General features: G+C 38.4%; 1 protein-coding gene across 2 annotated transcripts in view; it reads right to left on the bottom strand.

The window, feature by feature from the left end:
- Window positions 1-27,783, bottom strand: part of wdr18 (WD repeat domain 18) — a 333,950-nt gene that overhangs the window by 168,162 nt on the left and 138,005 nt on the right. For both annotated transcript variants that reach the window (XM_059991525.1, XM_059991527.1), the window contains exon 4: window positions 11,735-11,876. In XM_059991525.1, coding sequence (XP_059847508.1) covers window positions 11,735-11,876 — 142 coding nt within the window. The remainder of the gene's footprint in view (window positions 1-11,734; window positions 11,877-27,783) is intronic.

The raw sequence follows: 27,783 nt of genomic DNA, 5'->3' as shown, positions 1-27,783 counted from the left end.
AATATATTTACAGAAGACAAAAAAGGAAGGTGGGTTAGCATTACCTAATTTCAGATTTTACTATTGGGCAGTTAATATTAGATATTTGTTATGTTGGTTGAAAGATGGGGGTGGATCTTTCGGCCCTTGTTGGGTGAGTTTAGAAACTAAATCTGTATCAGCTTATGCTCTGGGTTCTATTTTAGGGACTTCTCTCCCTTTTGCTCTTTCTAAATTGCCGAAACAAATTGACAACCCGATAGTTAAACATACTTTGCGTATATGGTTTCAATTTTGGAGATTTTTTGGGTTGACTCAATTCGTTTTAAATAGTCCTATTGTATATAATTGTTTTTTCCACCCTTCCATTATAGATCAAGCTTATTCAGCTTGGAAAACTAAGGGATTACTAAGATTTTCTGATTTATTTTTAGACAATTGTTTCATGTCTTTTGAGCAATTATCTAACAAATATAACTTGCCTAGATTTCATTTTTTTAGATATTTACAGATTAGACATTTTTTCTACGTTTCCAAATTTTGTGCCTTCAGATATTTTGGAGATTTTATTTGAATTAGACCCTTTTCAAAAAGGGCTTATTTCAAAACTTTATAATATAATTATGAAGACACGTTCAGAGCCTCTTTATAAGACTAAAAAGGATTGGGAAAGAGAGCTTAGTCTTATTATTTCTAGTGAGAATTGGGATAGAATTCTTCAATTAGTTAATACATCATCGTTATGTGCCAAACATTCATTAATACAATTTAAGGTTGTACATAGGGCCCATATGTCCAAGGATAAATTAGCTCATTTTTACTCTCATATTAGTCCTATTTGTGATAGATGTCAATCTGAAATTGTGTCTTTAACTCATATGTTTTGGTCTTGTTCATTTTTGGAGAAATATTGGAAAGATATTTTTGATATTATTTCTGCGGTTTTGAATATTGATTTACAACCTCATCCTATTACGCAATTTTTGGTTTACCAATGTTAGACTCACTGCATTTATCTTCTTCTGCCCATCGAATGATTGCATTTCTAACTCTGATGGCTAGAAGATCTATATTGTTGAATTGGAAGGAAATTAATCCTCCCACTGTATTTAATTGGTTCTCTCAAACTATGTTATGTTTAAATTTAGAAAATATTAGAAGTGGTACTTTTGAGACTTCTATTAAATTTGAAAAGTTATGGAGACCATTTATTCAACATTTTCATATGATGTAATATGACCCTGTGCCAAGTTCATTTGATTTCCCAGCTTTTAGCTTATGTATGTTGAGAGGACCGGAAGTGACGGCATTGATGAATACTTATTTTTGTGAGATATTATAAACAGCCCCCTTTTTTTTGTTTCTTTTTTTCTTCTATATTAGTTATTAGATTAGTAGATTAGCTAGTTTTGCATTATACATATTTTTTTTCTTTCTTTTTTCTGTTTTCTTTATATCATATATTATGAAATATTTAGATTTACCATGTTCATACATATATTTTATGGCTTATGTCTTGGTAAACTCATTTATATTGTAACTATTATGTATGTTTTTTTTATATGTAATGGAATTTGTATGTTGGTAATTTCTTTATCAATATATCATTTGTATTCTGTCCATATTACTAATAATAATAAAAAGATTTAGAAGGAGAAGGGCACGTGCTGTGATGGTGTGCTATGTGGAATAAAGTAACATTATTCATTTTCCCCATACTCAACTAAAAGAAACTGTAATTCATCCATACTCAGACTTTAAGTACAATGATAACACAGAGTTAATCAACTTAAAACAAGAAGTGAGGCATCATCAGAATCATTCATTATATGACATCATGAATAAGAAACACTTTGATGAAAATCAACATGGAATCCAACAGTACTCTTTTGGGATGTCTGGAGACAAGGTGTGTAGACAATTACTTGTAGGAAATACTCAGGTTGCACCTAGTTGGGTAAAAGCAAAGAACCAAGAGAAAGTGGTGTCACTCAGCTGAACACAGCAAATCTGCAGAGTTTAGAAAATACAACCTAGCTCTTAACTGAGTTTAACTCTTAAGAACAGCCTAAGAAATCACAGGAACAGGCTTTCAGATGAAAATTTTAAAAGCAACTTCAACTGCCACTGTGGCTGACATTAACAGAAGTTGGAAAACATGCTGAAAAAAGGTGTGCATTCAGGTCTACATTCCTCCCTTTAAATCATGGTTTCCCAACCTTTTTCATTCCATGGACCCAATAGCATTAAGTAATGGATCTGTGGACCCCAATTGGAAACCCCTGCTTTAAATGAAAGATTAATTTCGTTTTACCAGCTACTGCTGTTTTCTACTCAATAATTACCACATTTCAGAAATAACCTTTGAATATGAAGTACTCTATGACACTCCAAAAATGAAGATATGTCCATATAAATATAAATTTTTAAACTAGTCTTTTTTAAAATCAATTTTATTATTCGCTGTGTTATCTGGTTTAGATCTTATCCCAATCCATTTGCCTGATTTAGTGAGCTAGCATCAATTGCTTTTTCTTTTAAGAAAAAAGGGGTACGTAGCGAACACAATGACAAATGGGCAAAATGAAACATTAAGATTTGAAATTATGTAGAGCTTATTTTGCCTTGGAAAAAGACTGTTGATTTAAACCCCACTCAACGTTCTTGAGGACAAAAAGCTAGGCTGGCAAACTAGTGGGAACTCTTCCACCATTAGAAATGCCATTCCTTCGATGATACATAAGGATGTCCACGTTCCACATGGCATTGCTCTTAAGAACAGCAATGAAGAATAACATTCACCATCACATTGCTGTGCCATACACAAATTAGCAGCTACATTCTTAGTGAATACACCAAGAGGCACTAATTTGCTGTAAAGTACAAGAAAACCCAGAGATAATGAAAATTGCTGTAAAAAAGACATTTTCAGTAATTACTAAATAATAAATATATTCACCAAATCCCACAATGAATTGCAGACCTGCAGTGAATTTTGAAGAAACTGTGAAGAGTGAATGAGGAGGAAAAGAAGGGATATTATTCAAGGAGATGAAATTTCGGGCCAAAAGAGAAGGCAGAGAAATTAAAATAATTACTGGGATTTTTGCATAGAACTCAAACTGTCATCTCTAAATTTTAGGAATCAAGACTGTGATATTGAGAAATCCAGGACAAGAGTTAGAATAATTCAAGCACAATTTGCTTCTAACTGATACAATGAGATTCTGATTCACCTTAGCAAGGTGCCGCACATGACGATGCTTAGCAAGATAAGAGCCCATGGCATTACGGGAAGTTACTAGCATTGACTGATCGGCAGAAAACAGAGTGGGAATAAAGGGATCCTATTCTAGCTGGCTGCTGGTTATCAGTGGAGTTCCACAGGGGTCGATGGTTGGGACCGCTGCTTTTTATGATTTATGTCAATGATTTGGACTATGGGATTCTTGGGTTCATGGCTGAATTTGCCAATGATACAAAGATAGGTGGAGGAGCGTGTAGTGTTGAGGAAACACAGAACCTGCAGAGAGACTTGGATAGTTTAGGGGAATAGGCAAATAAGTGGCAAACAAAATACAATGTTGGAAAGTATATGGTCATGCACTTTGGTGGAAGAAATAAACAGGCAAACTATTATTTAGGTGGGGAGAGAATTCAAAATGCGGAGATGCAAAGGGACTTGGGAGTCCTTGTGCAGAATACCTTAAAGTTTAATCTCCAGGCTGAGTTAGTGGTGAAGAAGCCAAATGCAATGTTGGCATTCATTTCTAGAGGTATAGAATATAGGAGCAGGGATGTGATGTTGAGGCTCTAGAAGGATTCTGTACAGTTTTGGGTGCCTTATTTTAGAAAGGATATACTGACACTGGAGAGCGTTCAGAGAAGATTCACGAGAATGACTCCAGGAATGAAAGCAACACACACAAAATGCTGGTGGAACACAGCAGACCAGGCAGCATCTATAGGGAGAAGCGCTGTTGACGTTTCGGGAAGGGTCTCGTCCTGAAACGTCGACAGCGCTTCTCCCTATAGATGCTGCCTGGCCTGCTGTGTTCCACCAGCATTTTGTGTGTGTTGCTTGAATTTCTAGCATCTGCAGATTTCCTCGTGTTTGCCAGGAATGAAAGGGTTACTGTACGAGGAACATCTGGCAGCTCTTGGGCTGTATACCCTGGAGTTCAGGAGAATGAGGAAGGATCTCATTGAAACATTCCGAATGTTAAAAGGCCTGAACAGATTAGATATGGCAAAGTAGGGAAGTTTAGGACAAGAGGGCATAACCTCAGGATTGAAGGACGTCCATTTAGGACAGATGCTGAGAAGTTACTTTAGTCAGAGGATGGTAAATCTCTGGAATTTGTTGCCATGAGCAGCTGTGGAGGCCAAGTCATTGGGTGCATTTAAGGCAGAGATACATAGGTTCTTGATTAACCAGGGCATCAAAGGCCATGGGGTGAAGACAAGGGAGTAGAGATGACTGGAAGAGTTGGATCAGCTCATGATTGAATGACAGAGCAAACTCAATGGGTCAAATGGCCTGCTTCTGCTCCTTTATCTTATGGTCTTCTCAGTGTACCCATCCCCCCCCAACTCCACTCATGAAAACTAAGTTGTTTTCCCTTTCTCTGTTCTGAGTGTCTCAGATCTGAAATAAACTTAGCTTCTCTTTCCTGTTTTAATAATCATTGTATCAAATTTCAAGGTATCGCAATTATTCTCAAGGTTAGCCTAGCTGATTTTCAACTGTGACAAAAATCTTTTCACACTATAATGTCTCATATTACAAACAGAAATGTCTATTAAGTCTTTGATGAAACATCCTATAACAATGTTGCTACTTTACACATTACAAAACCAATGGTTATTTTGGCAGAAGAATACATTTACCATATAAGCAATATTTTCTACATCATAAAAAGTGACTACATTTCATTACTATTTCATAGGCAACTAATTCAGGACATGAATGCTGTATAATGCAGATTTTTTTTCTGGAGAGACGTTGGATTTAATAATTGATAATTCTGTCTAGAATTTTCATTCAATGAACATTTATATAATAAGAAAGACATAATTAATTTACTCTTCTGAATGCAGGCTATTTTGTACAGAAGCACAAGTATAACTGATCACCTGCACATTGATGCAATCACAAAGAAGGGATGCCAGCAAATACACCCTATCCTCGTTATATGCGCAGGATACGTTTCTGGCAGTTGGCACATAGCATAGAAACACATAATGTGAATAATGAGGGGGAAATAGGGATGTGTTCTGGAGAGCTTCCTAAATATGTTTTATCTGTAATTTATTCACATTTTCATACCAATATGACACAAAAACAGTACCACAAGGCAACCTTTGTATTATATTTCATCAATTGAAGGTAATATTCAATGTAATAAATCACAGAAAGTTAACATACTAGGGTGTACAATACTCACCAATAGTGGCAGGTGTGTTGGCTCCGGGAAATGAGTGGTTGTGCAGTGGTGTCAGGCAGCTTTACATGGATGAGGTGGATGGTTGTGGGTAGTCAGGATCATCAAGGACAACAAGAGGTGAAGGGAGACTCTCAGAACTGCCGGAGATGACACCAGTTTGAAAAAAGCGGTGAGGGTTGTTTGCTTGGCAGCACTTCATTTTTCTGCATAAATTTGCTTGTAGGGAAGAAGAATTGACTGCAGGGAACAACTGAAATGCTGTCTCCGTTCCAAACTTGGGTCCATATCCATCACCATTTGTGTCAAGTGTTCCGCAGCCTTAAAAAATTCTGTCAGTTGCTTCACTGCGTTAACCTCACCTGACGCAGCCCTGTTTATAATTTCCAACTATTTTTCAAGTGCTAAAGTGGCTCTTTGCTGCTTGGCTGATGGCCCAGAACTTGACATACGACGCTTAGGAGACATAGTTAAATATTTCAAGCACAAAATCAGTGCACTGTAGGTAATAACAACAAAAGTTTAAGAGTGAAGATTGCATATCCACACACTGCCAAAACCAATGCGAGACTGGCGGGAGTGAGACTGTGAGGCGTGCGCACGTGACTTGCATTGGCGGGAAAGCGGTGCTTCTCATCCCAACAGCCTCGCATAACTGTGAGTGTTGGACACATACAAGGAGAAGTTGGTAGAAATAGGTTCAAGCATAACTGTGAATCCACATTGTCTAAAGATGCATATAACGAATAGGGTGCACACTTCATTAGGAATCTGAGGAAATTTAGTGTGTCACCAGAGGCTGTAGGAAATTTCTACAGATGTACTGTGGAGAGCATTTGAACAGTCTGGTATGCAGGTACCTCTGTACAGCATCGAATAAAGCTCCATCATGTGCATCACCCTCCCCACCATTGAGGACAACTTCAAATGGCGATGCCTCAAGAAGGCAGCATCCATTTTGGAAGGTCTTCACCGTCCATCAGGAAGGAGGTACAGGAGCCTGAAGACACACAGTTAATGTTTTAGGAACCAGCTCCTTACCCTCCTGTCAGAATTTTGAACAGTCCATGAACCCATGAACACTACCTCACTATTTTGCACTCTTTTTGCACTATATATCATATACAGGCAGTCCCCGGGTTACGAACGATATCTGTTCCTAAGTCTGTCTTTAAGTCGGATTTGTATGTAAATCGTAACAGGTTAGCCTATCCTTTAATACCTTATGCCCTGGTGCACATTTTTCCTCTTTAGAAATGTAGGTCCTTTCAGGCATAAGCCAGTCTAGTCTACATTAAATATTTGGTCTGGCAAATAACTTCCCTCCTCAATAATTTTTTTCAACATTTCTGGAAAATCACTTGCAGCACTCCTATCGGTACTCGCTGCTTCACCTTGCACTTTAATATTATGTAAATCTGCCCTCACTTTGACACAATTGAACCAACCCTTACTCGCAACAAATTCTTCATCACAGTGAAATAAACACAAGATGGGATTTATCAGTCCATAATTTTAACTCATTTACCGCGCCCATCAATGGAACAGAAACACTGCGGATTCAGCAGCAGCCGTGGGCTATGGGTCCTGAACTCCCCCATGTCCTAAAGTCCACCCGCACTGAAACAGGTTAAATGAGACACACTCAACAGTGCTGACGGCATCGTGATCTGACTTAAAATGGCGGACAGCATTCTCCTTCCTCAAGCCGACAAATTTTTAAAATAATAGGCTTTAGGGCAGGCCGCTCGTAAGTATGAATTGTTCGTAACTTGGGGACTGCCTGAATTGAATGAGCATTCTCACCCAAAGTGTGCTCCACTTCCTTAGAAGTCTGTGAAGATTCTGCATGACATCTAAAATTTTGATAAAGTTGTATAGGATGGGTGATGAAGAGTATATTGACTGATTGCATCATGCCTGGTATGGGAACACCAATGCCCTTGAACAGAAAATCATACTAAGAGTAGTGGATACAGCCCAATCCATCACAGGTTAAGCTCTCCTCCCCAATGAGCACACCTACATGTTGCACCGTCATAGGAAAGCAGCATCCATTATCAAAGACTCCCCACAAACTAGGCCATGTTCTCTTCACACTTCTACCATCACGAAGAATATACAGGAGTCTCAGGGCTCGCACCAGGTTCAGGAACAGTTATTACCCCTCAACCATCAGGCTCTTGAACCAGAGGGTTAACTTCCCTCACATTTCCTATCAAGATGGCACTAGCAAACAATTCCTTGGGTGACATAGAAACATAGAAAATAGGCGCAGGAATAGGCCATTCGGCCCTTCAAGGCTGCACCACCATTCAGTATGATCATGGCTGATCATCCAACTCAGAACCCTGTACCTGCTTTCTCTCCATACCCCCGATCCCTTTAGCCACAAGGGCCATATCTAACTTCCTCTTAAATATAGCCAATGAACCGGCCTCAACTGCAGAGTATTCCACAGATTAACCACTCTCTGTGTGAAGAAGTTTTTCCTCATCTCAGTCCTAAAAGACTTCCCCTTTATCCTTAAACTGTGACCCTTCATTCTGGACTTCCCCAACATCGCAAACAATCTTCCTGCATCTAGCCTGTCCAATCCCTTTAGAATTTTATACATTTCAATAAGATCCCCCTTCAATCTTCTAAATTCCAGTGAGTATAAGCCTAGTCAATCCAGTCTTTCTTCATATGAAAGTCCTGCCATCCCAGGAATCAATCTGGTAAACCTTCTCTGTATTCCCTCTATGGCAAGAATGTCTTTCCTCAGATTGGGGGACCAAAACTGCACACAATATTCTAGTTGCGGCCTCACCAAGGCCTTATACAACTGCAGTAGAACCTCCCTGCTCCTGTACTCAAATCCTTTTGCTATGAATGCCTGTACTCAAATTCTTTTGCTGTGAATGACATCTTCCACATAGTCAATTATTTCACTTTTTCTACTTTTACTTATTCTTTTTATCTTAATTGTGCTTCACTCTCAAGGATTCTTTACCTCATGTTCTCTATATCTAATGCTTATTTATCTTTCTTTTTCTCTTTTGTATTTGCACAGTTTGTTGTCTTTTGCACATTTGCTGTTTATCTGTCCTGTTGGGCATGATCTTTAATTGATTCTATACTGTGTTTCTTGGATTTACTGTTTATGCTTGCAAGAAAACAAATCTCAGGGCTGTATATGTAATTTGATTATACATCTACTTTGAACTTTGAAGAGGTTTACTTCAACCTTGATTCCAAAATAAGTTCTAAAATTTAGATATTACAAATCTGCAAAATATTCAAAAAATTTAAAAAATATACTATAAAGTACTCTCCTTGGAATATGTTCATGGGATCTTATTATTAATGTAAATCAAGGGTAAAGTTTGGTTAAAATAATTAGTCTGGGATCTAAGTTTGAACTGTGTTTGTGAATCCAAAGAGTAAATCAAAGTGACTGGGGCTTTTGAGAGTAAGAGTTAACTGTAAAGTTATCTTTTCTAGTTTAACCAGAAAGCTAATAAGACTTGATCTAACAATCCAAGAAGTTGCCACTTTGACACCTTGGCAGGGCACAAATAGATACAGGACTTATTCAGTACCTTTAAACATTTCTGTGAGAGCAGCAGTATTTGTTTACTCAGCAAAATTTAGATTCCCTGTTAAATAGAAATGAAGGAAAGACAAATGCATTTATGTAGAATATACAGCACAGAAGGAAGTCAATTGAATCTTCTAGCCTGTGCTGGCATCTATGCTTCTTTCAAACCTCCTCCATCCAACTTTCCTAATCAAAGCAATGAGCACAATCTTCTCCCCCAGGTGTAGCTGGCAGATCTTTAATTTCCTATGGCAGCTGCTTTCTCACTATAGTCTCAGTGAAGAAGTTCCTCATCAATTCACCATTTAATTTCTTGATGGCAATCTTCTCATGATGCGTCTAGTTCCTCTCTTCCCCACAAGTAAAAATGTTCTGCATCACAGAATCCTTGATAGTTTAGAAGTTACTCATCATGTCACCTTTCACTTCTTGTGACAACCAATGCATCTTGTATTCAAAGATCAAAAGTTCAAAGTACAAAGTATGTACACCATATACAACCTTGAGATTCATCTTCTTGCAGGCAGCCATAAAACCACGAAACACAATAGAATCCATGAAAAACCCCACACAACAAAGACAGTCTAATGTTAAGTGTATGAAAAAAAGAAGAAATCATGCAAACAACAAAAAGTAAACATAGAACATGAACCGCTGAACTCCAGTTCGGCCTCAACACCTTAATCTTTTTAATCAAGCACTGTGCTCGAATTGGCTAAACACTGGTTACTTTTTTGCTCTTTGGTTTGGGCCCCTCCACTTCATTCCAGCTCAAAGTTTCAATCTGTCTGATGTCCACTCCAGCAAAGGTTGCCACAGCCATACTGGAATTCTCAAGAATACAGTTTGCCAAATACTTCAAGATACCGCAAAAACAATAGATCAGATGGTTGAAAAGCACAACTCACAAAGGGAAATTACTGGCTGAAATTGCAGTAATCGAATTCCAGGAAAGGTATATTTAGTAGAATAGTTAGTAACTAAATGAAGAATACACTGAAATACTTTTGGTTGGTCCGAAAGGCAAAATAGATAAACTCCTTTAAACAATATCCCTCAAAAAATCATTGATAGGACAGCTTTTTTTAAATTACACTACTAAACTGTGGAATCCAATACCTAAATTTATAAGGGATGCATACACAGTTGACACTTTTAAACAGTGACTCAAAACCTACTTAACTTTGCTTTTAACTTATCTTTTTGTCTTTTATTTTCATGTTTATTTTCATATTTATATTTATTTTCATACTTGTAAAGCACTTTGAACTATATTACTTGTATGAAAAGTGCTCTATAAATAAAGTTGTTATTCATTTTGTTAGCTGCCCGCAACACATCACGTTTGTCGCCAGTGCCATCTTGTGTTCATTAACATAATCTCACAGCTCTGGTTATAAAATCCATTTACAAGATTGATACACAGAGGCCAAAACTGCAATTACTTTAACCAAAGTTCAGTACAAGCTTAAAAAAAAGCTCCTCCAATTTCAGTTACATCCCTGTAAAAATAAAACTTAGGACTAGATGTTCTCTTTGCAAACTTATTGGCGTACTACTGAGTATTTCTGAGTATTTCAGCTGTTTCTGCTACTTTACAAAATTTAACTATTCAAAGTTTTAATATGCACTCGTCTTCCTCACCGAAAATATGTTACACTTTCTTACTGAAAAGTACCCTGCAGGGTCCCAACTAAGAGAAAATATGAGCAAGTACACAAATGTCAACAGTTTGGTACATATAGTAACTTATACATACTGAACATTCCAGTGTAAACACAGAGGTTGCAGCCAGTTGTTTTTCATCCCCATTAATGCTTTGGAGCTTTAGACTTCTTAAAGTCTGGCAAAGTGGAAGAAAGTTGTAGAGATTCCCTATCTAACTGATTTACAATACCAAGGATATTCTCCACCTCACTCCTGAAATATAGTTATAACAGACATCTGGCTGGTTTTCTAATACTAACAATAATTCTCCAGCAAATTATTGTTAAATAAGTCACCATTATCATCCTCCAGAACTCTTTCAAAAAACATGCAAATTTGAATGAGCCTCACCAATATGTCTTATCTTTTGGATTTTATTAGTCTATTTAATTCTATTCTTTTAATTCTATATTATACTCAAGAAATTAAAAAAATGTTTTGTATCTTTTGTGTTATTATATATCTGCTATACCCTTTAAAGGCCAAATGATGACATGATATGGATATTTATTGTTCTTACAAAGATCACAGAACTCATGATATATCTTGTCATCTTAACCTTGCTTTTCAAGTCTTACCTTTACAACATTATCACACATTCCGTGGATTAAGGCACAAATAGGCAAAGAATAAGATTCCAATTACAAGTGCCTTTAATGTTAAGTATTTTTTTTAAATCTTATCTTCCTTGGATGACTCATTCAGTCTTGCCACCATTAAAAAATGCAAATTATCAATTTCAAACAAAATACCAGTGTTGATCAATATTCCTTCTCCAACCAGCACCATCAAAACAAAAGAACATCCTGTATCATCCTGTCATGCACAAAATAATTGGTATGTTTCCTGCATTCTGATAGACAAAAATTCATACTGTGAACCACAGAAAAAGAAAAATGTAAATTTAAGTTAATAACATTTGTGTTTCAAAGAGGCAATTTTTCATTTGAAAGTTTTTTTCAAACTTATTTTAACTAAAGTAATAACATTATATTAAAGCTTTTAAAAAGAACAAACTCACTTTAACAGTTTGATCAAGAGATGCTGTTGCAACACGAGATAGGGGACCTCCAACTCCACAGTGTATGTCTGTCACTGGCAAGGTATGACGAGACCAGACATACTGGGGTTCAGGAACGCGAGTATAGCTGATCTGCAAAAGACTAGTTAGAAAATAAAATCAGCACTTCACTAACTTATTCTGATCTATACAGCATCAGTAAATATAAAATTTGAGCAATATTTAAATGTACAAGGGGAGCAGCACAAAATGGCATAGGCCCAGGGATTAAAGGAGATGGTTTCTGACAGACAAAAGTACCTGACAAAGAGAATGCTCAGTAATGTTAGTGGACTTCCAAGACAAGCCAGTCAAGATCAAATCAAAATAATTCAGTGGTGCTCCAGAAGGATCAGATCAAGTAAGCTGCTGGTCCTCCATCTAAATTTGTCTCTCAACTTTTTATTTAAAAGTAATGTCTACATTTATATAGAAGTTATTCCCAAGCAACCCACTTTAAGTTAAGTCTGAATATTGCATTTGAAGCAAATTAGTCAGTGCAAAACTGAAATCAGAAGAGAATCTAACAGGAACAATCGCCAACTTTTGCCAAATGCTCAGCAACTGATACCAGTGAAATTTATAGTAGCAGGAGCTCACAATTCCACAGTTACACCTATTAATTTTCATTAAGACATCTCATCGTTCACTATAATGGAAGTAGAATATCCCTTCTGTGAGAAATACTTAACAGAGAGAAGGAGTGAGTTCAACAGAACCATTTGTAAGTTGCTACACCGTGGATTTTCCAGACGCTGACAAATAGGACACCCCATAATGACAACAACTTAGAACTTGATCCTTCTAGCTCTATTAGCAGATAGCCTCACATTTTGGTGATCAGGCACTGTCACAAATAGAACTCTAGCTGTGACCTAACTTTGTGTTTTACACCAGGGTGGCAAACCTTTTTAAGCGTTTGAGTACAAATGGTGATTTTTCTAAAAAATTAACACACGTGCCATGGCAATTTTGAGCACAGATTATCAATAGTTAAAGAATTAGTAACAATAATTATGGACTTGTTTTTAAGGAAAAGGGATCAGCACTATTTCTTACTTACATGTGATCCTTGCTTTACTATTAATAAAAGTATAATAGAGACTGATTGAAATAATTGAAGCATTTTAGAGACTGCTCAAACATTTTAATTTTTTAAAAGGTAATTGAATAATAACAGCATTTCTAAATAGTATAGTGATTGCAGCCATTTATTATCCAAATACTGATGTGTATACTAGAGCAGCAAGGATTTCAAAAGGTATCATCCAATGTCACACACTCTTGCAACCGTCTTAGCTGGCGGCAAGAATTTTCCTGTGGAAACATTTCATAGCTCTCGGGTTGTTAACAAACATTTGTTGCTTCATTTGGCAATAAAAATAATTATACATCTTTTTATTGTAGGTGTGGTTTAAAGAATTGAGGGACGGCATTGCATTTCACGTTTCAACAAAGGTTATTAGGTGCCACCCCCAGTTCATACTGTCCAACCTTCCAGCTCTTATATTCTATGCCTTAGTTAATCAAGGCAAATACCATGTTTGCCTATTTAAACCACCTTGCCTCTTCTCCTCAGCGTTGTTAAGATCCTACTATTCATTGTGTAACCTTAGTAGTCCTCCACAAATGCATCACCTCACATTTTTCAGGATTAAATCCAATATGCCATTGTTCTGCCTAACTCATCAAAATTGTTCTGTAGCTGAATACTACACAACAAACAACACTATCAACTTTTGTGTCTTCTGTAAACTTACAAATCCTTGCACTGAGATTTACATCTCTGAAGTTAAAATATACTGCATAACAAACAGCAAGAGTCCAGTGGTTCACCATCAATCACTAGCTTTCAATGACAAGAACAGCCCTAAACCTTTGCATCTTATCACCAAAACAGTTTTGGGCTCCAATTTGCCAAACTGTCTTGGATAATCATCTCCTATCTTTCGGACTATCATCCCACGTGCAATGTAGTTCTTAATGAAAGCCAGAAAGACAACATCATCTATGCTCACTGACAGAATTTGAGCAGAATTTTCTTTTAGAAAACTATGTTCATGATTAATCTTCATTTTTTCAACTACAGGTTATTTTTGTTCCTCAGAATTTCTTCCAATCTGTTGCCTGCCTATACATTCAAGGTTTTCTGGAGTTGTGGCCTTACTTTTCACCCTTGCAATTACATAATGGATCTGAATCTAGCTGCTCCGAGACCAGTTTTGTCAAGTTCCATTTTATCATTATCAGCCTTCCCCCAATTCAGCATCTTAATTTCCAGTCCATTTTTGTCCCTTTTCTTGGAAGCCTTAAAACTTACAGAACTATGGCCACTATTTCTAAAATCATGATAGCATCCAACCAATCACCACTCTACGCTACATTCTGAAAGACTATCTACTCTATCACTTACTGGGTCAAAAAGCTATCTTGGACAAACTGCAAAAATTCTGCCTGGAGCCTTTTATGCAAATCAATCTGAGTTAATATATCAAATGCAGAAATCCCCGTCTATTATTACTAAACTATTTTTACCTATCAGTAATTTCCCTACAATAGTTTTCTGTTTCCCACTAATTGCAAAGCATTGGAATCTACAGTACAAACCTCAATTTAGAAAGGCATCAATTAATAAGGGATAGTCTGCATTAAGTTAAGAGAAGATTATGTCTGGTTTGTTAAAAATGTTAAAGCCAATGACATCCAGTAAGGAATGGCAAATTGGATCTAAACTGGCTCAGTGACAGGAGCAAAGGGCAATCATTGATAGAGATTGAAGGAATGCTCTTAGCATCTGTCAAGAGAGGAAAAAATATCAAATAGAACAGAGAAGGCTATTCACCTAAAGTCATAAATAAGAGAAAATGTGCAGATGCTGGAAATCCTCAGCCTAATGTGTGGCACCTTGTTAAAAGCTTTCTGAAACTCCAAATACACAACATCTACTATATCCCCTTTATCTATCCTACTTGTAATCTCCACAAATAATTCCAACAGGTTTGTCAGGCAGGATTTTTCCTGAAGGAAACCATGCTGACTTTGTACTATCTTGCCCTGTGTCACCAAGTACTCCATCACCTCATACTTAACAATTGCCTCCAACATCTTCCCAACCACTGAGGTCAGGTTAACTGGTCTATAATTTCCTTTCTGCTGCCTTCCTCCTTTCTTAAAGAGTGGAGTAACATTTGCAATTTTCTAGTCCGCTGGCACCATGCCAGAGTCCAATGATCTTTGAAAGATCATTTCTAATGAAACCATAATCTCTAACATTACCTCTTTGAAAACCCTGGGGTGCACTTCCTCTGGTCCTGGTGATTTATGTACCTTTAGTCTTTCAGCTTTTTGCGCACTCACTCTCTCGTAACAGTAAGTGCATCCACTTCTTTTCCTTCACACACTACAACATCAGGCATACTATTAGAGTCTTCCACAGTGAAGACTGATGCAAAATACTAATTTAGTTCATCAGCCATCTCCTTAACCCCATTATTATTTCTCCTGCCTCATTTTCTAGCAGTCCTATATCCACTCTCATTTCTCTTTTATTTTTAACATACTTGAAAAAACTTCTACTATCCCCTTTGATATTATTTGCTAGCTTTAGCTTGCTTTCATATTTCATCTTTTTCTTTCTAATTATTTTTTTAATTGCTCTCTGTTGGTTTTTTTAAAAACTTCCCAATCCACTATCTTCCCATTAATTTTTGCTTTGTTGTATGCCCTTTCTTTTGCTTTTACAATAGCTTTGACTTCCCTTGTCAACCACGGTTGTACTATTTTACCATCTGAGTATTTCTTCATTTTTGGAATACACATGTCCTGCACCTTCCTCATTTTTCCCAGAAACTCATGCCATTGCTGCTCTGCTGACATCCCTACCAGCAGCTCCTTCCAATTTACTTTGACCAACCTCTCTCTCATACCACTGTAATTTCCCTTACTCCACCGAAATACTGCTACATCAGACTTTACTTTCTCCCTATCAAATTTCAAGTTGAACACAACCATAGGGTTCTTTTACCTTAAGCTCCTAATCACCTCTGGTTCATTACATAACACCCAATCTATTACAGCTGATGCCTGAGTAGGCTCAATGGCAAACTGCTCCAAAAAGCCATCTCTTTGCATTCAACAAACTCACTCTCTTGAGATCCATTACCAACCTGATTTTCCCAATTGACTTGCATGTTAAAATTTCCCATGAGTACCATAACATTGCCCTTTTGACTCCTGTTGCAACCTGTGGTCCACGTCCCAGCAACTGCCGGGAGGCCTGTATATAGCTGCCATCAACATCTTTTTATCTTTGCAGTTTCTTAGCTCAACCCACAAGGATTCAACAGCTTCCGATCCTATGTCACACCTTTCTACTGATTTGATGCCATCCTTTAACAGTAGATCCACACCACCCCCTCTGCCTACCTTCTTATCCCTCCAATACAACATGCAACCTTGGACATTACAACTATCATATAATAGACAATTCCAACAAACTCACAGGTCAAGTGTTGCCTCATGTAGAAAGACAGTTTGAAACCCTGAATAGTAGTGAAGGAGGAGGTGCAGGGGCAGGTGTATAACTTGTGTTCCACTTGCAAGGATGAGTGGCAGAAGGGAGATCAGTGGGGAGGAATGAATGGACAAGGGAGTCACACAAGGAGGGATCCTTGTGGAAAGCAGAATGTTGGGGGGGGGAGGAAAGATTTGCTTGGTGGTGGGATCCTATTGGAGTTGGCAGAAGATACAGAGAATTATGTGCTGGTGGGGTGGTAGGTGAGAACAAGAGGAACCCTATCCCTTGTAGAGGGGCAGGAGGATGGGGTGAGGGCTGACGTGCACAAAATGGAAGGGATGTGATAGAGGGCAATGTTAGCAGTGGAGAAAAGGAAGCCCCTGGCTTTGAAGGAGGAGGACACCTCCTTCATTCTGCAATGAAAAGCCTCATTCTGAGAACAGATGTGGCAGAGACAGAGGAGTTGAGAGAAAGGGATTTGCCTAAAGTGGTTTCTTGGTCTCTTCACAAATGAAGAGGCATGGAAATGTCTAGCACAATTAAAAATGTTGAGGACAAGAGGGAAAAACAAATAACTGATCAACAACATTAGCCTGTATTTAACCAGTGCCCCTTTCTTCTTGCTATTACCGTTGGATGAGAGGTGCAGGAACCTTGAGTCCTATGCCAGCAGAATCATGAGCATTTGTTGCCCTACAGCCATCAGTCTTCTGGACAGGCTTCACTTACCTCTGCGCTGAACGGGCTCCACAGCTGTGGAATCACTTTCACGGACTCTGCAATATTTCTGCTTACACTGTTTTTTTTAAACTATTTGTACAATTTGACCTTGTTTGCAAATTGGATATGTGGCGGTCTTGTGTGTGTTTTTAGTGAATTCTATGTATTGTTTTGTTTTGTAAGTGCCCACAAGAAGATGAATCTAACAGTTGTATATATTATGCATACTTTGATAATAAATGTGAACTTTGATCTGGCAAATGTTTCAATAACCTCTTATTCATAAATAAGTTAAATTTGCATATAATGGAAAAATGGGCAAAATGGAAGAATGCAAATTATATAACACCGTAAGATATAGCCTTATTTTGCTCCTATTCAGCCCATCAAGTCTGCTCTGCCAATCTAGTAACCCCATTCTCTTGCCTTCTCCCCACAACCTTTGACACCCGTACTAATCAAGAACTCCCAACCTCTACTTTAAGTATTGATTTTGCCTCCACAGCCATCAGTGGCAACGAATTCCATGGATTCACCATTCTCTGGCTAAGGAGGTTGAGTCAATGGTAAGGAAGGCAAATGCAATGTTAGCATTCAATTTGAGAGTACTAGAACACAAAAGTAAAGATTTAATAGTAAGACATTAGTCAGACCACACTTGGAGTACTGCGAGCAGCTTTGGCCCCTTATCTAATAGAAGTGTTGGCATCGGGGAGGTCCAGCACAGGTTCATGAGAATGATCCCAGGAATGAAAGTGTTCATGTATGCAGAACGTTTGATGGCTCTGAGCCCGTAGTAGCAGGAGTTTAGAAAAATTTGGGGGGGGGGGGGGTGATCTCATTGAAACCTATCGACTTAAAACCAAGATAGAGTGGATGTGGAGAGGATGTTGAAAATGTTTCTTAAAGTGGGGTGTTCAAGACCAGAGGGCACAGCCTCAGAATAGAGGGACAGTCATTTAGAACAGAGATGAGGAATTTTTTTTCACCCAGAGGGTGGTGAACCTGTGGAATTCATTGCCACATACGACTGCACCGGCCAAGTCACTAGATATATTTAAGTGGAAGTTGATAGGTACTTGATTAATCAGGACGTCAAAGGTTACAGGGAGAAGGCAGGAGAATTGAGTTGAGAATGATAATATATCACCCATGATGGAATGGCAGGGTAGAATCAATGGGCCGAATAGCCTAATTCTGCTCCTATGCTTTATGGTCTAAAGAAATTCCTCCTTACCGCTATTCTAAAGGAACATACTTCTATTTTGAGATTGTGTCCTCTAGTCCTAGACTCTCTCAATTTAATCTCAACATCCACTCCATCTAGCCCTTTCAACATTCCATAGGTTTCAATAAGAACCTCCCTCATTCTTCTGATCTCTAATGAATATAGGTCCAGACCCATCAGACACTCCTCATACATTAACACTTTAATTCCTGGGATCATTCTTGTAAACCTCCTCTGGATCTTCTCCAATGCCAGCACATCCTTTCTTAGATATGACAGCTAAAACTGTTGACAATATTCTAAGTGTGGTCCTTGCTTTTATATTCTGGTCCTCTCAAAATGAATGCTAACATTACATTTTCCTTCCGTATCACTGACTAAACTTGCAAATTAATGTTCAGGGAATCCTTTCAAATCTCTGATTTCTAAATATTCTTCCCATTTACAAAATAGCCTATGCCATTTTCCCTTCTACCAAAGTGTATTATCATAAACTTCCCTACTCTATATTCCATCTGCCATTTCTTTGCCCATTCTCCTACTCTGTGTCTAAGGCCTTCTGCAGACTACCTGCCCCTCCACCCATCTTTATACTGTCCACAAACATGGTCACAAAACCATCAATTCTGTCATCCACATCACCGATATATGGTATATAGTGGAAAAAAAGTGGCCCCAACAACAACCCCTGAGAAATTTCACTGGTCACTAACAGCCAATCAAAATAGGCTCCCTTTTATCCCCCACTCTTTGACTCTACCAGTCAGCCAATCTTCTATCTATACTAGCGTCTTTCCTGTAATACCATGGGCTCTTATTTTGTTTAGCAGCCTCATTCATGGCACCTTGTCAAAGGCCTCTGTAAATCCAAGTAAACCATATCCACTGACTCTCTATCCTGCCTGTTATTTCCTAAAGGAATTTCAAAAGATCTGTCAGGCAAGATTTCATCTTAAAGAAACCATGCTAACTTCGGCCTATTTTACCATGTACCTCCAAGTACCCTGAAACCTCATCCTTCGTAATGGACTCCAGCATCTTGTCAACCACTGCAGTCAGGCTAACTGGCCAATAATTTCCCATCTTATGCCTTCCTCCTTTCTTTAGCGCAAAGTGAATTTGCTATTTTCCAGTCCCCCAGAACCATTCCAGAATCTAATGATTCTTGAAAAAAATCACTCCTAATGATTCCACAATCTCTTCAGCTACTTCTATCAGAAACCTGGGTGTAGTCCATCCGGTCCAAGTGACTTATCTACTTTCAGCTTCCCAAGCCCCTTCTCCTTAGCTGTAGCAACTACACTCACTTCTGCCCCCTGACACTATAATTTCTGGCATACAGCTGGTATCTTCCACAGTGAAGACTGAAGAAAAATACTTATTCAGTTCATCGATAATTTCTTTGTCCTCCATTACTATCTCTCCAGCACTCCAATATCCACTCTCACTCCTTTTATTCTCACTTATTTGAAAAAACATTTGGTGTCCTCTTTTATATTGTTGGCGAGCTTCATATTTAACCTTTTATCTCTTTACCTCTGACAGTCTTGATAAATTTGAATAAATTCACCATGATAATTGTGTATTTCACAATTGTCCAATCAATTTTATTGCCTAACCAATCTTATGGAGTTTTTTGAGAAGATAACCAGTAAAACTGATGAAGGAAAGGCAGTAGATATTGTCCACATGGACTTTAACAAGACCTCTGACAAGGTCCCACATGGGAGGTTAGTCAGGAAAGTTCAGTGAACTCCATTCACCATTGACTTCGCGGGAAATGCCAGTAAGATTGCCTTGTTATTTGGGGCCTGTAACTAGTTAATATACTGAAGGGATCAATTTCGGGGTCCACTGCTGTTTGTCATCTACATTAACAATATGAATGATAAAGTGGTAAACTAGATCAGCAAATTTGCAGAAGGCATCAAGATTGGGAGCGTAGTGGAAAACTATCAAAGCTTTGGTAGGACAACCCAGGGTAGAACAGAATGGAAGGGCACTAAGGAGTGAGGTAGAGAAGGGTAATCTGGGTGTCCAGATCTTTAATCCTTGGAAAATGGTGTCACAGGTAGATAGAGCTTTTGGTACATAAATCTATGTTGAGTTTGTATAAGACTTCCGTGAGGCCAAATTTGAAGTATTCTATGCAGTTCCTATCTACAATAGGGACCGACAGAATTCAGAGAAAATTTACAAGGATGTTACTGGAACATGAGGACCTAAGTTATAGAGGAAGGTTGAAAAGATTAGGATTTTATTCCCTGGAGTGCAGAATGAGATTTGATAGAGGCATACAAAATTATAAGGGATACGGATAGGCTTTTTCCACTGAGGTTGGGTGAGACTAGAACTAAAAGTCATAGCTTAAGGATGAAAGGTGAAATATTTAAGGGAACATAACGGGATCTTCTTCATTCAAAGGGGAGGTTAGAGTGTGGAACGAGCTGCCAGTGGAAGTGGTGTATGCAAGTTCAATTTCAGCTTTTAACAGAAGTTTTTAAAAATACATAATGGGAGGGGTATGGAGGGCTATATGGTTCAGGTGCAGGTCCATACAATTTACTGAAAATGAATTAGACAAAAACATGAGAATAAAAGCCTTACACTTTCTAGTGTATTCTCAAGCAAAAAGAACAAATAAGTAACATAATCAGTTCTGAAGAATTTTGCACCAATCTTCTGAAGATAACTGCACCAATAAATGGCTGATCACATCGGATTGATCAGGTACAAGATTATAACAAAATCAAAAAGTGAGAATTGGAAATTAGTCTGGTCATATGTTACACAGTGGCTTCAATGAATAAACAGGATGCCTGAGTATCACAAATTAAAGAATGCTATTAAGGTAGATGCTGTTAGTTCCACTCAACTGGGAAGCTTCAGACAGTTCCAAGCATGCAAATGCAACAAAAGGTCTCAACTCAAAATGTTGACTATCCAGTTCCCTCCACAGATACCTACTGACTGGGTTCCTCCAGCAATTTGTTTTGTATGGACGTGCTGATGGGCATGTGAGAAAGAGAAGATAAAGAAATGGGGGAATTAAGTAAAGGGGATTGGGTATTAATTTAATACACTTTGAGAGGCAGCAGGAGACCCAATGAACCAAAATAGCCTCCTCCAGCATCATAATGAAATATGGAGAAAAAAATCTGAGCTACAAGGAACACTTACTGACTAAACAGCAGCAGACTTTACAAACAAAAAGCAAATAAGTTTTGAGTACCTGTATAAAGCACACACAGTAAACTCTCAGAGGCTATGCATCTAACTGGAAAACCATTCACAAACTGGGTCACTGCTGATATGATGTCTCTAAACGAGCTGTTTTATGCAGCCCAGTTGCTCTACAATCAACAAAACACATTTGCAACACCTGCTTGAAAGCTTCCATTCATTGTTCATTATCGACCCAAGGTCAGAACCGGCAGAAAAATGTCACAATCCAACATGCATCTCACACTCCATTTAAAGGGAACGTCAGAATTAACTGCCTTATGAAGACAAAGGTTGAACATTATACATAGTTAATAACACAAAATGTGTTTAGATTGAAATACAATTTGACTGGGAAGGAAATATTTTTGTATGAATTAGGTGTTTTATTTTGTAAATGTTCACATACAGCCCCCATTATTCTATCAAAAGCAATACAGTGGCTGATAAATCAAAGAAATTGTTCACTCTCTCCAATAGCACATCCAAGAAAATCACCCGATGATTTTTCATTCAATTAATTTAAATAAATACCCAACAAAGCCACATAAAATTGTAACAAATTAAAATGGTGTCAATAAAGATTTGCTTTATTTGTCAGATGTACATTTAAACATACAATGAAATGTGTTCCTTTTGCTAAATCAGTGAGGATTGTACTAGGTAGCCTGCAAGCGAAACCAAGCTTCTGGCGCCAACATAGCATGCCCACAACTCATTAAAGCTTCTTTTAGGATGGTGGGAGGAAACCTAAGCTCCCAGAGGAATCCCACAAGGTCACAGGGTAAACACACAAACATCTTATAAACATCTGCAGGAACCAAATCCCAATCTATTTTACAAGTGGCACTGTAAAGCATTGCACTAACTGCTATACTACCATGGGTTATCTCCAGTATCTGCCCTGACATTTATTCCTTTCTAAATATATATCTTGTTATTACTATCATAGACTGTTGGTGGAGAATAGAACATTAGAACTTGCAACATTTCTAGCATACAAATGTTTTTCACAAGAGCCATATTCCATAATATGCAGCTCTCAGTAAGCCTGTCCTTCAACCTGAGCCTGTTCCAGCATGATACCCATCACCCAATAGATAAGTGATGTAAATTATGGATGCAATAAACAATTACGTTTGTTTAAAATTTAACTTTGCTGTGTGCAAATTAACTGCCGTATTTCAGACATTATAGTAATGACTACATTTCAAAATTATTTTTTGGCCCAAAAAGGAGTTTACAGACATTATATAAAGAAAATCTCTTTACCTTCCAGCAAGATGCTCCAAATTATTTCAAAGAAATATCATCAAAGTCTCACTGAACTGCATTTGGTATATACCATACATCATCCACACAAAATAGTTATAAAACACTACCGTACAGAAACAGGCCCTTTAGTCCATCTAGTCCATGCCAAATGATTAATCTACCTATTCCCAATTACCTGCACCCAGACCAACAAAGCCCTCCATACCCCTCCCATCCATGTACCTATCCAAACTTCTCTTAAATATTGAAATCAACCCCACAACTTGCACTGACAGCTCGTTCCACATCGTCACCACCCTCTGAGTGAAACAGTTCCCCTTCATGATCCCCTTAAACATTTCACCTTTCACTGTTAACCCATGACTTCCTGTTGTAGCCTCACCTAACCTCAGTGGAAAAAGCCTTCTAGTATTTACCCATCTATATCTTTCATAATTTTGTATCCCTATCACATCTCCCCTCAATGTTCTACATTCTAGGGAATAAAGTCCTAAACTATTCAACCTTCCCTATACCTCAGGTCCTAAAGTCCTGGCAACAACCTTATAAATAAGATATAAACATAACAGAGAAAATTTACATCTTTCCTGTAGGTAGTTGTACAAAACTACAAACAAATACTCCAAATTAAGGTTCATCAATGTCTTATACAATTTAAACATCACATCCCAATTCCCAAACTCAATACATTGATTTATGAAGACCAATGTGCCAAAAGCTTTATTTCCAACCCTATTACCTAAGTCACCACTTTCAAGAAATTATGAATCTGTATTCCCATACTGTATTTCTCTGTTCTACCGCACTTCTCAGTGCCCTACCATTCACCATGTAATACCTACCCTGGTTGGTCCTCCCAAAGTGCAACATCTCACACTTGGCTGCATTGAATTCCATCTGCCATTTTCTAGCCCATTTTTCCAGCAGGTCCAGATCCACTGCAAGGTTTGGTAGTCTTCCTTGCTGTCCACTACACCCACAATTTTGGTGTCATTCGCATAAGATGCAGACCTGCTGAGGTTTCTCTGGTGGCTTAATAGTGACCTCAGCCAAGATATGGTGGACTTTAGAATGGTGGTACATCTCTTTGGAGCAATTTCATCTCCAAGCTGTGCTAACTTTGTCCTTAGGAAAAGCACAAAGGGCAATGAAGAACAGCTGCAAGACAGTGGATAAGGTTTTGCATTGCTTCTATATTGATGACTGCCTTATGTCAGTGACCTCTGAGAAAGAAGTAATGTCTCTTTAATACAACCCTGTATCCATTTGTGTGAAAGGCGGCTTTCGACTCTCAAAATGGATAAGCAACAGAGGTTGTGTGATAGCTGTGATAGCAGAAGAGCAAAGAGCTAAAGACATGAAGATTTGGATAATGATATACCTTCAGTAGAGAGAGTACTGGGCATTCAGTCTGATACTTTCAAGTTTAAGATTATGGTTCAAGATAAACCTCTCACCAGAAGGAGGATCTCTCCACAGTTAGTTCCATCTGTGATCCTTTAGGAATCTCCATCTGCTAAGGAGATCCTACAAGATCTACGTAAGAAAGAATGGCTGGGATGACACAATACCAACATCAGTTGTTCATGAGTGGACAAGCTGGCTGGAAGAACTCTACCAGTTAGATGACTTTGCAGTTGTTAGATGTTTGAAACCCCTGAATTTTGGAGAAGTTATTACTGAACAATTATACCACTTTACAGACACAAAAGAAGATGGCTATGGAGCAGTGACCTACCTATTGTTGCACAACACGCACTCTCAGGTACAGAGTGCTTTTATCATGAGAAAATCTAAGGTAGCTCCATTGAAGTCAGTTTCCACCTCTTGTATGGAGTTCACTGTTGCTGATGGCAAGCAATAAGACATATTGTGAAGGAAAGTGTTGCACATGCAACTTCATGACTCAGTTTTTTTGCACCGATAGTACTTCTACACTGAAATATATCAAGAATGAAACTTCTGGTTTCTGAACCTTCATGGTAAACAGAGAGTTTCAGAAATTCTCAAGTCTCACAGGCATCTCAATGGAGGTAAGAAAACACTTTAAGCAACTCAGCAGATGTGGTCTCCAGAGGGTTGAAGGTGAAAGCATTCCTGAAGAATGAGATATGGGTGTCAGGGCCTCAGTATCTTCTTCTTCCTGAAGGGAATGGCCTGGGAATCCCTGGTGTTCTGGAGAAATCCTGCTAGATGATCCAGAAGTCAAGAGGAGTGTTACAATGATTTGGATAATGATATACCTTCAGAGTGAAAAGGCGGACGCTGTAACATATATAATCCATCACTTCTCATCGTGAACCTGTCTGAGGAAGACAATGGCCTGGATCCTTAGATTTAAAAACCTGCTCTCGTTTACTAGTCAGAAGAAAAAGCAATTAAGCATCACTCTTGCTCAGTCTGACTTGGATGAAAAAGAAAGGTATTCTTTGAAGATAGAGATTGAAAAAGCCAAAAACCTTGACTGAAGTTGTCTCTCAGTGGAGGAGCTCAGAAAGGCTGAATTGGAGACAACTGGATTTTGCCAAAGAACAGATTGCCAGATGAATTCTCAAGTTTGCAAAGGGGAGAAATGGTGAAAAGGAACAGTCATATTTTCAAGCTCAATACAATACTTGAAGATGGTGCCTTGAGAGTTGAAGGACGGCTTAGTAAGGCAGCCACACGTGAAGAGTCTAAACATCCTGTTAAACTGGCAAAGGATCTTCATACCTCAGGCATCATTCTGAGGCATGTAAATCAAGACGTGGGACATGGTGGCCGTAACCACGTTGTTCAGGTTGCACCAAAGTTACTGGATTCCCAGTGATAGTACACCTATAAGAATCGTATCCAAGTGTGTTGTTGTGTCAAGATTGCACACAGCTTCAGGGTGCCAGCACGTGGCAAATCTATTTCTGGACAGCGTCTCTCTAAATGAACCTCTGTTTACATGAGTAGGAGTGGACTACTTTGGACCTTTTGAGGTGAAGAGCAGGAGGAGTACAGGGAAGAGGTATGGGGTCATAGTTACCTGTTTAGCTATATGACCTGTTCACATTTAAGCGTTGTTCTTCTTCAGAAAGAAATTAAGTGGATTTCAGAATCAGAATCAGGCTTATTATCACCAGCATGTGTCATGTAATTTGTTAACTTAGCAGCAGCAGTTCAACGCAAAAAAAAGTAAATCAATTACAATCAATTACTGTATGCATATAATAAATAGATAAAAAATTGTGCAAAAACAGAAATAAAATATATTTAAAAAGTGAAGTAGCGTTCACAACTTCAATGTCCAGTTAGGAATCGGATAGCAGAGGGGAAGAAGCTGTTCCTGAATCGTTGAATGTGTGCCTTCAGGCTTCTGTACCTTCTACCTGACAATGAGAAAAGGGCATGCCCTGGGTACTGGGGATCCTTAGTAATGGATGCTGCCTTTCTGAGACACCACTCCTTGAAGATGTCCTGGGTACTTTATAGGCTAGTACCCAAGATGGAGCTGACTAAATTTACTACCTTCTGCAGTTTCTTTCAGTCTTGTGCAGTAGCCACCCCTCCCTCCATACCAGACAGTGATGCAGCTGTCAGAATGCTCTCCACAGTACATTTATAGAAGTTTTTGTTGGCATACCAAATCTCTTCAAACTCCTAATGAAGTATAGTCACTGTCTTGCCTTCTTTATAGCTGCATTGATATGTTGAGACCAAGTTAGGTCCTCAGAGATCTCAACACCCAGGCACTTGAACGTGCTCACTCTCTCCACTTCTGATCCCTCTATAAGGATTGGTATGTGTTCCTTCGTCTTACCCTTCATTTAACCTCCCTTGTAGGTTCTCGTCATGAAGTCATACAGGAGAGATTGACCAAGTCTGTGCAAAAGATCCTCAATTCCACCATGAAAAGACAGAGTCTTGACGAAGATAGTTTCCACTCAGTCCTTTGTGAAGTAGAGTCTATTATCCATGGTCAACCAATTACTAATGCATCCTCCAATCCCAATGATTTGGAAGCACTAACATCCAAGCATCTTTTGCTTCTGGAGACCACACCATCCTTACCACCAGGGGAGTTCCAAAAGGAAGGCAACAATGCTCACTGTAGATGGAAGAAAGTCCAATAAATGTCAAGCTTCTTTGGAAACGGTAGGACAAGCAGTATTTACCACAGTTACAGGAATGCCAGAAATAGTCAGGTATAAAACACAATTTCATCCCAGGAGACATTGTGCTTATCGTTGACAACACAGTGCCTCAAAACTCATGGATCGTGAAAGAGTCATTCAAGTCTTTCCAGACAGACGAGGATTTGTGCAGCAGCTGCTCAACACCACCAAGACCAGCTGTCTGCACAGGCCTATAACTAAGAGCTGTCTTCTGCAGAAGGCAGAGTTTCAAGGAGCTACAGTTCTAGAAGTTTCATGATTTTGACTTGATTTATTGAACTGACAGTGTATGGTGGTAAAGATTGTTCTGTACTGGGCTAAGTGCTGGTAATCACTGGCCTAGATGACTGTTACACAACTTGAAGAAGAATGAATAAAAGACATTTGCATAAATGTTAAGATGCTTATCCTTGAAGATTTCACATCTCCTATTTTAGTAGTATGTAACTGTAATTAATATGGTGTAATAATTAGGGGCTAGGATGTAGGAGCCAAGTATCTATTTTCTAACTATTGTATTTTGTGTTGCACATTTATTACTGGTTATGGTAATTAAGTCACATGGGTTCGAGCATAGTAAAAGCAAATGAGTACAGTCACGTATTCATTCTTCATGCTAGTTAGTCAATTTAGTTGAGAGGGAGTGAGCTGGAGATGATATTTTTTTGTTGACCACTAATTAGTCTTATTCTGCTTATTTTGATATTTTCTAATTTTGATTATGTTGTTATTTTGTAATATCAGTATAACATCATTTGTCTTTGCTGGCTTCGTAATAAAGGATCAAACGTACTTTTTTTGACTTGGAACTCGGTTATTTGGAAGTGCATCAAAGTGTTGAGCCCCTTGCTCAGTCCCTCAGCAGTTTTGGTTTGTTTTCAAGTAACTGCTACAGTGCCCTCTGTCC

This window comes from Hypanus sabinus, chromosome 16, assembly GCF_030144855.1.
Source record: "Hypanus sabinus isolate sHypSab1 chromosome 16, sHypSab1.hap1, whole genome shotgun sequence".
Taxonomy (NCBI): Eukaryota; Metazoa; Chordata; class Chondrichthyes; order Myliobatiformes; family Dasyatidae; genus Hypanus; species Hypanus sabinus.
Note: the sequence above shows the minus strand (reverse complement) of the source record. Positions and strands in the feature narration are given on the sequence as shown.